The 15,351-nt window shown below is 50.7% G+C and overlaps 1 protein-coding gene across 2 annotated transcripts in view; it reads right to left on the reverse strand.

Moving 5' to 3' along the window:
- Nucleotides 1–14,661, reverse strand: part of ITGA11 (integrin subunit alpha 11) — a 47,650-nt gene extending 32,989 nt beyond the window's left edge. For both annotated transcript variants that reach the window (XM_005511186.3, XM_021299335.2), the window contains exons 1-2: nucleotides 14,481–14,661; nucleotides 7,420–7,531 (exon numbers count right to left, since the gene is read on the reverse strand). In XM_005511186.3, the coding sequence (XP_005511243.2) occupies nucleotides 7,420–7,531; nucleotides 14,481–14,532 (164 nt within the window). In that variant the 5' untranslated portion in view covers nucleotides 14,533–14,661. The remainder of the gene's footprint in view (nucleotides 1–7,419; nucleotides 7,532–14,480) is intronic.
- Nucleotides 14,662–15,351: the final 690 nt, after the last annotated feature.

The raw sequence follows: 15,351 nt of genomic DNA on the forward strand, positions 1-15,351 counted from the left end.
GCCTCTTGCTCACTCCCAAGTCTCCCTGTACTCCCCGGTTAACAGACAATCTATTAATGACAAAGCAGCTGCAGTGCTCCATCCCCACACTGAGTTTTAGGAGATTTCTCTCCCAAGATGTACCACGTCCTTGCTCTGAGGTTTGGGTACCCTCCGCAGGCAACCAGGTCCAGATGTTGCCCAGCTCCTGCACATGAGCTTTTTCCCTATCCCTGCCCCACCTTGTCACCTCCTGCTCAGGATTGCCTGCAGAAGTCCATCCATCTGCCACTGCTGCACACAAACACAGCCCTTGTTTTTTGTTTTTGTTTTTTCTTTTTTTAAGGCTGATAAATGTTTTTCCTGCTTTATAACAAACCCTCTCATCCTCTCATTGCAAAATGAAACATAAACACGGCTGTAATTCAACCAGCTGTTCACGCACTGAAACTATCACAGGGAATGGATGCTCCTAATTACACTGCCCATTCCCGCAGCACATCTGCAAACCCCTCCCATGGCCAGGCAGGGCCAGCGGGCCACATCCACCCCACGCTGAGTGGCCACGTCACAGGAACAGCCCTGAGGGACCCAGCACCAGCACATGGGGACAAGCAGCATCTGAGCTCTGCGCTGCCACAGCCATGGCAGAGAGCAAAATTACCAGCTCTCTCCTTAAAATAGCAGATGACGGGTGCATTGCAAAACATGTCCGAGGAACTCGCAGAATATTGTGGTCAGAAGTAATGATACTTTCTTATTTTTCCTGGTGTAATTTTTTCCCTTTTACTTGGGGATATTGTAATAAAGAGGTGTTTACAGGCGAGGCCCATCAGTGACTCTTGGCTGAGCTGTGGTTTCCAGTGCAGTGTTTGGAGCTGCTGGTCGATGCACACGTACGTCAGGACTTGTGCGATCTCTGGCTTTCTTCTGGAGGTTTCCAAAACAAATGCTGATCTGGGGCTGTGGTTCTCACCAGCTGCTTCTTGCTTTTTCCCCAGTCTCTAGTTATCACCAGTTAACAGTGTTTGGGGGGGTGTCCCACCCTATGCATTTATGCATTGCAGGCACTGTTGTCTCCAACATCACAGCTCCATCCTTCTGCCTTTCAGCGTGCTCAGACCAGAGGACGAAGGCCCCAACCCTAAATAATGAAGATGCAATTGCAACGGCTTTTTTATGGGCAAATAACATGGGATGCAAAGGAGCACGACCCCCTTCCTCCATAGACATTTTCATAAATAAGGCTATAGATATTTTACAGCATGTATAATGTGATGGCACAGGCAGGACCTGGTGTCCATCCACCTCCAGACTCCCCTGGTCTCACCAAAGGAGGGATCTTAGGGCTGCTCCTGGATGCTAACACTATGGTGCAATGAGAATGCTTTAAAAAAAACTCCAAGGAGACAATTTTCTGGGCCCTGGCTGCTGAAGCTCATGCTTAATGGAGCCTCCTCCAGCTCTTACTAAAGATCCTAGTACATCCTAGAGAGGGAAGCCCAGCAATCATGGAAAGCAAAGGTAGTTCAGGGAATGCTGTCCTTGCCACAGTGGTTTGGAAAGCCCCAAATCAACCCATAGGGGTGGGGCAGATAAAAGTTTCAGGTGCTTACGATGGGGAAGGTGAGATAGAGATGCTGAGATGCCCAGAAGCTGCAGGGCAGCTACTCTCCCTGTGAGAATTGTCATGTAGCCAAAATTCCCCATTTCTGCACATGCCTCCCATTGGTTCCCTTGCAGAAAATAAAAATACCAAGTGCTGTTTTGCTATTTTTGCTGGACAGGGTGGCCAACATCTTCTTTCCTCTTCCTCACAGACTGAGAAAGCGTGTCTGGGTTTGTCTCCAAGGGGAGGTTCTCCTGCAAGCCCCAGCTGTACAAACCCTACAGCAAGCAACACCACACCACATCTATTTCTCAGATTTGACCAAATGTTTTCTAAAAAAATAAATATAAACAGAAATGAAAGGGCCTAACCTTGAAGCTGATGAAAACTGACACTGGGATGTGTGATAATCACACTGTCTTATATCAATGAAGGTCCATCCCAGGTATGTCAGATGTCCTGTGTCCTCCAAGGTGCCCTGGGAAGGCTCCAGGAAAGGACAGATCAACCTGCAGAGCAGCCCCAAAGAGCCCAGCAATGCTCACAATAGAACCAATGGATTTTCTTGAAAAACAGGCCATAATGTGCCAAAAAAGGGTCAAACCCTAAACACGGGAGATGGGGTGGGCTGCGACAGCATCCCTCACCCTGCGGCCCTGGTGCAGTGGGAGGGAGAGCTGGGAGCAGATGCGATCCCTGCGCCGGAGGAATGCTTTGCAGTTATGTACCCTTTCACCAAAATAATCTGAGCGCTCGGGCACGGGCCAAACCACAGGAGAATTACAGCCAAGAAAGCCTCTCGCAGTAGTAGGGAAATAGCAAACCCTTTAACTGTTTTTCCAGATCAGCACAATTACAGCTTTAAATCCACCAAGCAGATATTTTTTTTCCTCTGTTCTCCCTCTTCTTTTTTTTCCCTTTGGCTGCTCTCAGACTGGAAACGTCATGTCTGTGCCCAGAGCAGCTGTGGGGATGGGGGAATTCAGGGTTGTCCCCCTCCAGGCACCCCTGGAAGTGGGTGGACAGCCCTGGTGTGTTTGCAAAGTGCAAAACTGTGCACAGGGGTGTTCCAGGGGATCCAACCCTGCTCCGAGGCTTCCCAGTACCCCTGTGCTACAAAGTAGGGCTGGGACAGCACGAGACATGAGCTCAGGAGGGAGAGAGCAGTTAGAGAGCACCCAGCACCCCAAATCCTACATCCAGTCCCCAGCCGTGCCACCTCGCCAGCCACATCAGCAAAACCCTGGCCTCAGCCAGCTCGGGAATGCTGTATTTATTATTTTTACAGCTTCTGAAGGCTAATGGATGTTTATTCCCAGGGTTTTCCTTCCACAGCCAAATCTTCTCAAGGTTCATTTTTTACACAGCTGGTAACTTTCAATCCACAGACAGAAGCCGGCACGGGGCAGGAGTCCCTGCGTTGAGCATCAGGTCAGCTGCCATCTGCTCTGTAGAGCCACAACCCACCCTCCAGGCCCCTCTCCTGCTTATGTCCTGGACTGGCTGGGTGACAATGGGAAGCCAGGGGCAGGGGTTGGTGTGTCCTCCAAGGGAACGGGTCCTGTTGTCCTTCCTTAGGGAGTGACACAGTTCCTGCCCGTGGGATGATGGGGAGCAATCAAGACAAGTAATTGTGAGAATGAAGATGAAAAAGGGATGGAACATTTTTCCCTTTTTTTTTTTTTTTTTTTTTTTTAACCTGATTTTGGACCTCTAAGAACATTTTCTCCCCAGACTCAAGGTGATTAAAATTTCTATTTGCTGCAAATATCCATGTGCAGCAGAAGGAGAGCACATATGGGGATAGGAGCTTCCACATTTGAGGGACATGAATCCCATGTGCATTTGAGAAAACTCTTTGTATATTTGAACACACTTTTTCCCAAATAAATCCATCCACACCACCAAACCTGCCTGGATACACATGATTCACACCTTAGATATCCTCAAAATGATATGAGCCAAAGCATGACTTGGGACAGAGGAGCAGCTCCAGGCCAACTCAACACTACAGATCAACACCACGATTGTCTCTACCCTTACAATTCTGCTTCCTTCTACCAAAACTCCAGCCAGGCCACTTTACCCCAGCAAAATATTCCCCCAGGTTTCACCTGAGATGCCCATCCCGGGGTACTGGGGATGCTTGGACCCTGTAACACCAGGTACCACTTGCCCTGCCTGCACCAGCAGCTGCTGCACGAAGCTTCGTTGCACATTAAGATGAATTTCAGTAACCTGTTGTCACTTTTTCCGTTCACATACTTGGAGAAAGCACTTGGGTTGCACCTCCAGTTTAATGAAAAAAAAGAGAGAATGTGTTAAGAGGGAGGTCTGAAAGCCACTCGGGAAGACAGTGGGCACAGAAAGACACCCCAGAAACCATGAGCTTCTTGAGCACTATATATTCAAGTGGTTTTTTTTCCTCTGGAGTTAAATAATCTGAATTCTTTCCTCCCAGATTTTCCACTATCAGGGTTACAGTTACAGCCCCCATGTGAAAATGATCTAGCGCCCTCCCTCAAAGGTTAGAAAAAGGGAAATAGTTACAACTGAAAATATACCTAGAGAATATTAGATATAAGTTTGTATACACTCAAATATGCCTCTACACACACAAGCATATATATAAATATACATAAAAGCTGCTTTAAAACCCTTCTAAAACCATCCACACTAGCCAAAAGCAGCATTAAAAGACTCAGACTGAAGGATAGGTGCCAAAGTCCTCAAATTCCACATTTGGTATTTGGCAGCCGGGTGTCCACACGTTGTTATAACCATCACTCCTATATGAGATAACCATTTAGTTTCTCTGAGCTCTTCTGCATTTCAGTGAATTTTATTGAACTCCTTGGGACCGGTATTCAAGGATGCTGGTCTGGCCTCTGCCTTACCAGCAACTAGGTTTTCATCTCAGCATCTCTCTTTCTCCTGCCAGCTCCTGGGGCTGGCTAAGACTCACCACAATTAATATTCCACTCTCTCTGTACGTTCTTGGTTTATACTATAGATGTTTTGTTTGTTCAGTCATTTATCCTTCAACCAGAGTGAGTCATGGTGGGCTTATTTTTTAACTGCATACACATATTTAATAGACATTTTATACTACATAATTGCATCTTCAAATACATGCTGTACTTACGTATATATGTTCATTCTGTGCGGGGAACATTCATTTTTTCATGCAGAGGAGAAAACTACGGCTGTGTCCTGCCTGATGTCAGCAGGACAGATGTGACAAAGGGCAAAAGTGAGCCAGAGCTGGTCTTTGCTGGGAAATACAGAAAAATATCCTCCCTTTGCCGGCCTTCAGGGAAGGCAGCCCTTGACCACCCTGCTGGTGATGGTGGCAGCTCAAAGGCATGAGGAAAAAAAGCCTGAAAGCCCTCAGATGGCACAGGAATTGCAGTCTTTGGGTGCAGCTTGGATTACACCTATAACAGCATCTATAGCTACAATTGGGCTGGAAATATTTAAAAAAAAAAAAGGAAAAAAAAAAAAAAAAAGTGTTTTCTACCAGTCTCTGCATGGCCTCCCCCTCAGGGAGCTCACTTTGGGCAGAAATGTCTGTGGAGCAGTAAAACCAAGTGGTGGACACCCAGCAGCTTTGCCTCCCAAGGGGAGGGAGGGAATTTCATGGGATCCCACCTAAATAAATGCCTTGGGCAGCACCTCTGCAAGATAGGTCAAGGGATGGGACAGGCTCCATGTCCTGCACCTACTGCCCTGGGGTGGGTGAGGAGGGTCCATCCTTGGGAACAATGCTCAGCTGGGGTCCCAGGTCCCACCACCTGAACCCATAATGTCACTTTATCATTTGAGGAGCATGGTGGCACATGAGCTCCTTGGAACCAGGTGCATGAGTGACACTCACACATGGACACGCTGTTCTCCTCCAAGGCATGATTTTTGGCATATTTAGGACGAAATGAGATACAGAAAAGGGGTGTTCTCTAGAAACATCAGATCAGCCATCCTGGACAACATGGTCTCCATCCCACCATCTTGCAGATGTGCCAGGGAGTAGGTGAGAGATGGAGACACCAGGCTGGGCTGGAATTCCCTTAGAAATTAAGTGCATGGTATTGCCCACATGTGCTCCAGCATCACATGGAGGGAGAAGAGGATAGAAGACTTCACACCAAGCAGAGCAACATCATCTACCAATACCAGCTGTCCCTACCCAGGTCTCAAGCATGGGACACTGCAGGAGTTCGCTTTATTTACTGGAACTACTTGACAACCGTGTTTGCGCCACACACCAGTGGCTTTGGTCATGAGCAGTTGTGCTGTCAGGTTCCTCAAAATTCTTCACCACCCAAAAAAAGCAATTCCTTGGATAAATATCCACATTCTCAAGTGAAGGAAGGGTGGAGGACTGTGTCCTGTGCCAGATGTTTCTGGTTTGTTAAATTTAAGCTGACTGTTTGAGAAGCAGTCCCTTAAGCTCAGTTTCATGAACAAGGATGAAAAAAACCTCAAGAGACCACCTAGTCCCCAGGACAGTCCCAGGTAGGGTCAGCTGTAGGAGAAAGCTCTGACTGCTGCCTGCAAACCTGCTCGTGGACCACAGGGATGTCCTCCTATAAAGATGCACTGGTACCTGGTACAATCACACTTCTGGGGAGTCTCAGTCCAGAGGAAAGCCGAACCTTATCCCACCAATCAAAGCTTTAACTTGAGTTTCCACTGGACAGCAGAAAGAAACTGGGACCCCAAGAGTGGAAACATCATCATGGATTTAATTGCAAACATCTCTCCAAGATGCAGCTGGGAGCATTGGAGCCTGGATGGGTCCCACAGCCCTGATGCAACACAATGTCCAAGGTTAAAGCCAAACCTCCTGCTCTTCCTTGCAGTGAAATATCAGCTGGGCTTGAGGGCACAGGACAGGTTCCAGCCCTGCACCCCCCACCAGCACCAGTAAAAGACAGGCAAAGTCAGCACAAGCCTGTTATACCCCACCCCTGGCACTACCCCATGTTCCTGAGAACCTTATCTCCACATCTGTTCAACCCCTCCAGGGATGATGACTCCAGCACTGCCCTGGGCAGCCTGTTCCAATGCCCGACAGCCCTTTCCAGGAAGAAATTGTTCCCAAGATCCAATCCACACTTCCCCTGGGTCATCCACCCATGGGGCAGATCCTTCAGCTCTGCAGTAATTGAGTCACAGAGCTTTTGAGTTTTCCTCATCACTGCAGCATCCAGATGTGCTGCTGGGGAGCACCAAGGGTCTCTGCCAACATCTGTGCAGGATCCTCCAGCGGGGATCAGCCCTGGCAAGGAGCAAAACCCGCCACGAAACTCAAAACGTGAGCAAAGCCCATCCACGTCTCATCTTGCACTCCTGACGGACGTAGGCCAGTCTGAGCACTTCTGCAGACTGCAGCTTTTTGTTGGAAACTATATAAAATGGGATGGCCTCCACCCAAAACCCTGATGGGTTTCCAGCAAGTGTCTGAGGCTGAAAAGCACCATGCAACCATGAACCTGTCTGAACCAGAACCCAAACACATCACCTGTCACCAAGAGGCAGCCAGAGCATATCACCCTCCATACACCACCCCCCTTCCCCAATCGAAAACAAAATATGCTGTCACCCCCAACATAAAACTTCTCTTTTTGAAAGGAAGAAGGTTTCTGCAATCTACTTTGCCCAGGCTGGCTTGGCACGAGCATCACCACAATCAAACCTTAGTTTCCCTTGGAGCCACAGCATTGCCCATCTCAAACCAGCGGCTGGAAGGAGTAGGAGGAGAACTTCAGTATTTTGGGTAGGATGTTTTAATCCCCTCATCTTCAGAGCCTGGTGCATAGCTCACTTACCATTTTTTTCCCCCGATGTCATGTTGCTGCACCGTGTAGCCAAAATATGCTTCCTTAGAGCCAGCTATGATTTTGGGCGTCTTGGTGTCAATGTTAAAGGTGTCGCTGAACCCTGAGGAGGAAAAAAAGAAAGGATCCCATCAGCCAAGGCACTGAGATGGGAAGACAAAATGCTTTTTCACATGGTCAGAAATGGAATAGGTCACCCCAAGAGGCTGCACAGTCTCCACTCATGGAGATAATTTAAAGCCCAACTGGACACAACACTGGACAAACTGCTCCAGGTGACCCTGCTTGAGCAGGACTTGGACTAAGTGAACTCGCAAGGCACCTCCAACCTCAACCATCCTGAGAGTGCTGCTCCCCCAAATTGTCTCATACGGCCCAGGAGGGTCCTACATGAAAGAGGAGTGTTTTTACCCCATGGCAGCAGCTCTATGGCACAGCATTCCCAGAGGCAGCCAGGACGGAGAGGAGGACGGAGAGGAGGACGGAGAGGAGGACGGAGAGGAGGACGGAGAGGAGGACGGAGAGGAGGACGGAGAGGAGGACGGAGAGGAGGACGGAGAGGAGGACGGAGAGGAGGACGGAGAGGAGGACGGAGAGGAGCCCAGCCCACCTCACCTGCAGCCACCTAACACTCTGAGCTCCAGCACCAAGCTCCCAAGAAGCAAACAGCCCTGGGGCTGCAGATTTAAGTGGGTTCATTTAGAATTAAGAGGCCACAGCTGCTCAAACTCTGGAGGCCAGGTCCCTTTCCCAGCCCACCTGCAAAGGGTCTTCACCCCAGTTGCACCAATGTGCCCCTTGGGGCCACCGCTGCTACCAAAACAAAGTGTGTTTCTGGTTTACAAGAAAGGAAAAAGGATTTTTCCTCTAGGCTGCTGTAAAACTGAATCAGCTTAAGGCACGGCTGGCAGGACGGGCAGGGGGAGGGCAGAGGAGAGCATCCCCCTCCTCTGTGACATCTCCTCAGGTCCCTTGTGTTGGGACAGCTGCTCGTAGTGGGGTTGGCCACGACCATGTCCCCACGCACCCCAGCAGGGACCTTGGGCTGGGGATCCATAGGAAATGTGTGGTGTGACAGGTCTGGAGCACATCACTCGTCCCATCTGTCCCCACGGGCCACCTCCTGCCGTCCCCAAGGGTTCTGCAGTACTGAAGAGCCAAAGCTGGGATTCACTTTTCCCGTGTGAGCAAAAGCTGGTGCCTCTGGGCGTTTGTGAGGCAGAGATGGCTCTGGAGGGGGGATGGCTCTGAGGGTGGATGCTCAGACCCAGACAGGGAGATTTTTGGGCTCAGTCCTCTCTCCAAGGCCACTCTGTGGGACATCCCCACTGGACAGCAGGAGCGGGATCCCTGGCTGTGGCATCCTGCTCCAGGGACTCTGATGCTCATGTGTCAACCTGCAAGAGCAATTTGCTTGCCAGGGAGCAAATTTGGGGGGCTTTGGTCTGGCCGCTCTGCCAGAAACTGAACCCTGTGCAGATGGGCATTGGGTGAGTGTCCCCAGGACTGGGGCATTCTGGAGCTGCTGGAGAAGCCCCTTCACCCACCCATGGGTGCAGATGACCCAGATTGTGCCCACAGCCCCTCTGGGTACATTTGATGGGGAAATGAGCTGGGGGCAAAGATCATGTCCAGGTGGGAGGGAAGAGCATGATCTGTGCCAAGGAACTTGGGCACTGTGTTGCCTCTTTTACTGCAAAATGAAGCCAGCCCTGTCCCATGTCCCAGAGCCAGCACGTATTAGCCCTAAATATCCTGGTCTCTATCTGGACACACTTAAACTTTGGATCAGGCCAACATCACGATCAAACCCTCCATGGGTGCAAAAGCTGCACAGCTTCTATGGGGACATGTATTTAATTTACAATATTATTTTCCCCACAGGTTATTTTTAAGTGTAGAGGGGCATGGCCCAGGTCCCAGCAAGGCAGACAGTGCTGCAGGGGAGATATACGACAGCCAGGATATCCCAGCTCTTCGTTTGCCTTCAGGCAGAAAGTAGCTGCGGTTGCAAATAAAGAATCCTGGCATCCCTAGTAAGGATGGCTTTAAAAGCAGCAGAAGGCTCATGTTTGGTAGTTATAGGAGTGTAAAGAGCTTGTCAACAGGAGAGGCTGGGAATGCTGCTTCCCAGGCAGAAAAATTCAGAATGGAAAGGATTTTTATAGGTAGGAATGTTAGGGATAAACCTAATTTTTTGCAGTCATAGGAACAAATCTGTCACGTTGGCTCTGTAAGCAGAGAACAGCAGAGTCTTGCCAAGGAGAACTGAGGTAAAGAACTTTAAAATCCTACAAAAAGAAATTCTAGAAAGCAGGGGAGAAAAAAGGAAAAAAAAAAAAAAAAAAAAGGAGACGGGTGGGATGAGAGCCAGCATATTTTGTGGCAGATTGACCTTATTTTACATTACAAAACAAATTCAAACCTCCTTTGAGTTAACCAGTACCCAGTGGAGAAGTGGAGGCCAGGACCGGCCATGGAGAGCATGGGAGGTTGTGGGGAGCTGGGAGCACCCTGGGGTGTCACTTCACTGCCACCAGCGAGATGGGGTGACAGCTGGACCTGGCTGGAGGAGGGGGCTCTTTTCAGGGAGGGAACCTTGTATTTCAAGCAAGGTTCAACTCCAGGTAATACAGAGGCATCTTCATCACCTGGGTGCAAAACAAGTATCAGAGAGGATGTGATGGGTTTTCTTCTGATTAATTTTTTTTTGCATTCAGCGGAGTTTCTCTGATTTTGCACTGCAGAGCCCCAGGCAGAGGTTTTTGGGTAGCAGGAACACTGGGATAAGTTGGGGACCCCAATCCCATGGACACCATTGTGCAGCTGTAGCCTCCTGCAAAAGGCAGATAGGCTGGTCACGAAAAGCAACATAAACCTCCAAACAAATAACAGGAATGCTTCTCTAAGTGCAAAGATCTCTGAATTTTGGGAGGAGGAAGGAGAAATGCTGGAAGGGGCTTGTGCCAGAGCATCCCACTGGTGGCAGGTAACAGGGACCGGGAGGGAAAATGGGGCCAGAAAAGTAAAATAATCTGGAAGCAAGTTTCCAGGCAATGGATGGCAGAGGGGAGGAATTTCAGACAGCCCACAGATGTGGGTGCACTCGAGGCAGTGAGAAAAAAAAATTATCGGAGAATATTTAAACTGTCTTAAACTAATGTGAGCTTTTTGAGAGGTTGTCAAGGAGATTTAGCAACCCAAAGAACGGAGGCTCATTTTCTTGTCAGGAGTGACATCACGGTCATAAATAAGTGACCAAAAGCCACATGTTTTGCTTGCAATGCAGCCAAGGCAGGAAGCCTCAAATACCTCCTTTCCGAACTGGAGCTTCTGCGGAGTCCAAGCTTTTGATTCTTGTCAGATCAAATAGTGAAAAGAAAAAAGACCAAAACATATTTGGGAAACAATACTGGGAATAAAAGCCACCTTTTCTGCCAAAAAGAATAAAAATAAGTCCTCCCTGTAAGGGAAACCTCCGTGAGGGGGGATGCTCAGAGGGTCCCAGCAGCATCCTCCTGCCCACACCTCTGCCTGTATCCTCTGGGATGGGATTGCAGTGGATTCACTGACATCAAAGGAACTCTGGGACGATGCCATTCACATCCTGGTGGCACTTGCTGTGACACATCTAGGCTGCTGCTGGGAGAGGTTTAGGACTTTAGCTCCCTGCCTTCACGATTTAAGGAGCTGTGAGCTGGGCAGTGGAGCTGTCGGAAGAATTTCCTCTTTTTTGCCTTTTGCTGTGGGGAAAATGCAGCCTGTTTCACTGGCTTCTAGCACTTTCACAGCTCAGGAGAGAGTTTCTGGAGAGAGGTTGAGCCAACACAGGGGGAAAAAGCAACCTGAAGGCTGAGTCCAGCCCATGGGAACCTGCATTTGGGTCCACACAGGCTCTTCTACCAAATTCCCCAGGGCAAAGACAGTTGCCTGCTCCTGGGATGCTGCAGGTCCCCAGGGATAGCACAGGAGGAGACACAGGATTTGGGAGCACTGCAGGTGACCCAAGGCAAAGGCGACAAGAGAAGAACATGTGTCACACTGGGCTCTTACTTCCTTGCAGGGATGAGGAGGAGCCCAGGAGCACGTGGTGGTGAGGGAGCTCCCATCTGCCAAAAACCTGGAGTGTGCTGGGGTCAAACAGCTTGGGCTGGCACTTGAAAACTTGCTCTTCTCACGCCTGTGTCCTCTCTCATCACTCAAACCCATACAGGAGAGGTGACATCTGCGATGGGACAGCAGGTCTGTGGACCCTGACATGGCCACTGTGGAGGTGCATCCTCAACATCCCTCCTGTGACCCCATACCTACCACCACTAGGAGCTTTGGTGGCATCGGGTGCTCCTCTGCAACCCATCTGCCATGATACAGGGTATTTAGGACCAGAGTGGGCTATGTGTCATAGAATCGCAGAATGTTTTGGGTGTGAAGGGATCTTCAAAACTCCCCTAGTGCCACCCCTGCCATGAGCAGGGACATCTTCACCGGCTCAGGTTGCTCAGAGCCCCATCCAGCCTGGCCTGGGATGTCTCCAGGGATGGGCAACCTGGGCCAGGCTCTCACCACCCTACTGATGAAGAATTTCTTTCTTATATCTAACCTAAATCTCCCCTCTTTCACTTTAAAGCCATTACCCTTTTGTCCTTGTGCTTCCCTCTAGCTTTAATTCCCATCAAGCACTTTTTGCCAGATGAGATTCTGGAAGCACCAAATCCCTCTCCAGGTCACCATCTCAAAGCCAGCATTTGTCACCAGCTGTTAGGAAACCAGACGGTGTTTGGTGGCTGCCGCAGCGGTGGATGGAGAGCCAGGGAATACTGAGAATGAACAGAGGATCAGTCATCACCGGCTCATGTCTTCTAACATTCCTGGTTACCCACAAAATCTCTGACAAACAGTCCCAGGGCTTTAGCTACACAAATACCTTGTACTTCCACAATTCCAGCTTTCTGGCCCCCAAAAAGCCAGGGAGGAGCCATTTGATGGCCACGTTTTGCAGCCCTAAGGAATGTGTTGATTATTAATTTGCAGTGTATTTATTAGCTGTAAAGCAAAAATCATCAGGAATAAATAGCAGCAGGTCTGCCCCTTTCCCAGGGAGATGCCAGAAAAGTGATTGTTGGGGGTCTATAGGGGAGTTGGCTTCTCAGAGCCCCATGCACCTCAGGGTGGGTGTTGGCCAATCTTTGGCCAGAGCATGGACAAGTGGTAGATAAGGAGGTGTGATGCCTTAATTCTGCTGTTGGAACTGTGCAAGCACCCAAAATTAAGTACCCACCATCAAAGCCTGGGCTGGAGGGTTCCTTGGGAACCCATCTGGACAGTCCCAAACATGCCCCATGGGGCAAGTACAATGTTTTTGCCATTTGGTGACCCTTTAGAGAGGGAAGGAACCAACTACCTTCTCTGGAAAACCAAGCCAGCGAAGGAAAAGAGACACATAGGCTGACGCAAGGGAGGTTATCACATCTCAGCAAAGGGACTGTTCCCATGGATGTGCAACCCAGCCGGGCACCCTCAGCTCAGCCCAGGACCACAGGGGTCCTGCACGTCACCCCAAAATTACTTTTAGTTTGGATGGTATAACACCAGTGTGAGTCCTCTGCAAAATACATCGAGTGGTGGTCACAACACACCCCATTGGAGACCCCCACAGGGTGCTGGAAGCACTAACTGCTCTCGCTGGTACATGGCTCACGTTTGCTGCAGTGGAACTGCCATTGCTGGCTGCTCCAGAAGCATCAGAAACCCCCGTGGGCAGAAACACCTGAGGGTATGTAGGAACCCCCATGGACAGGAACCCCCATGGGCAGAAACACCCGTTGGTGGGCAGGAACACCCGTGGGTGGGTAGGAACCCCCGTGAACAGGAACCCCCGTAGTCAGGAACCCCTGTGGACAGAAACTCTCGCGTGGGCGATTTCCGTTCAGCCCGGGGAGGAGTCACATCTCGACCACATCCCTCAGCCACGCTCGGCAATCACCACCAAGTACCCCCGAGCAGCATCTCTTTAAGGAGGGGTCACCCCACGGCCCCGTGGCCCACGTCGGCATGGGGGGGCTGCGCTCCACGCAGGCAGCCCTGCCGCCATGCGAGGGAACACACATGGTCCCCATTAAGCAAAGAAAGGCAGCTCGGCTGCGGCTTGCTTTAAAGGATCAAGCAACAGTGCAATTAGAAAAGGAAAAAAAAAAATTATATAAAAGAGAGGGAAAAAAAAAAAAAGTAAAAAAAACCCCATACCCTAGTGTGCTTTTCCAACAGGATGTTTAGGAATATGTACAGTGGCAGAAGCACTGCAGGCTGGGGGTAGGCGGGAGCCGGTGGCAGAACTCTTGGTAGCGGGGAAAAGCTCTTTTCCCCCCCTCTTTGCAGCACTGAAAAGCCCCAGCCTGGCTGCTCTGAGACTGGGCTGAACGCGGGAGGATACCAGATGGAACTGCAGCAGAAAACCCGCTGCCGGGGAGGATCTTTCTGCAAGAAGTGAGCCCGAATGTGGCCCAGCAAGAAGCACAAACACCCCTCCAGCCCCAACCCCCAGCCGGGCTCATCCCGCACCCACGGAGCCGAATTTGGGGAAGCTGAAACCAAACGCTCGCCTAAAGCCTCTGTTAACTTATTTAACCCCAGGCAATTGTCTTTTGCACAGCCCTCCTCATGTGCAATGAGACAAACCACCTGTGGGTCACAAAAGTTTAAGTCTAGGTAAAAGGTTCTGGTTTTTACTTTTGGGGTGGTTTTTTTATTTTTTCCCCTGTATCTGATGCTTTATAAAAACGCTGGCTAATCCCACTGCAAATGCAGCCCAGACGAGAAAGTGGACTGGAGGACATCGTGCTGCCCCCCCGCTCATACCCAGGAGCCCATCAAAACCACCCATCCATTCCAACTCCCTTCACCCATCCTGCACCACCCGCCTCCCTCCCGCTCCCGGGACGACTTTTCCAACAGCCTTAACTGTGGAGGTTTCTCCAGCACTTTTCGCAAATAAGAAAAGTAATTCCCCTTGCCGGGGGAAGAGGGGTGGGGGCAGGGGGGCAGCGGGCACTCACCGGGCAGGAGGCAGAGGGAGCAGGCGAGGAGCATCCCGCTGGGGAGTTCCATGGGCGCTCCCTGGCCCGAGCATCCGCGGAGCCGGCCAGCCGGACTGGTGGCCTCGCTGCGGAGTCCTTTCCTTATCCCCAGCCTTTCCCGGCTCCCTGACAGAAGGAGAGCATTGGGAGGGAGTGGGAGGGACGAGCGGAATTTGTAGGAGGTACAGCAGGAGAGGACGGGAGAGGGGACAGCCCTTGTGCGGCCACGGCACCCTTTAGGGATCGGCTGCCCAGCAGGGATGTGCCGGCTGGGGACTTCAACCCCACGGAAACACCCTGCGATTCTCCCTGTGACACCCTGCTGGGGTCCCCGGGGACCCCTTGCCCCGGTGGGGGTTTGGTGATGGGAGGTCTGTGTGGAGTCATTGATGGTTGTGGAGTACCATCTCCAGCCACCTCTGCTCCGTGTCACCTCCATTGAGGTGCCACTGCCAGGCATCTCTGCTTGGTGTCGCCTTCGTTCAGGTGCCACCTCTGCTTGGATGCCATCTCCAGTCACTTCTGCTCAGTGCCAGTTCCATTCAGTTGCTACTTCTGTTTAGAAGCCACCTCCAGCCACCCCTGCTGGGTGCCACCTTCCTACAAATGCAACCTCTGCTGGATGCCACCTCCAACCACCTCTGCTTGGTGCCACCTCTACTCAGGTGCCACCTCTGCTTGGGCAGATGCCACCCAAGCTTGGGTGTTACATCTGCTCAGATGCCACCTCCAGCTGGGTACCACCTCTGCTCAGGTGCCACCTCTGCACAGATGCCACCCTCAGGCTGGAAGAGATCAGTGCCAGTGTCCATGGCACCCAGGATATTGCTGCGATGCTGCAGGGCACCAC

The sequence above is a fragment of the Columba livia genome, chromosome 11 (assembly GCF_036013475.1).
Source record: "Columba livia isolate bColLiv1 breed racing homer chromosome 11, bColLiv1.pat.W.v2, whole genome shotgun sequence".
Lineage (NCBI taxonomy): Eukaryota > Metazoa > Chordata > Aves > Columbiformes > Columbidae > Columba > Columba livia.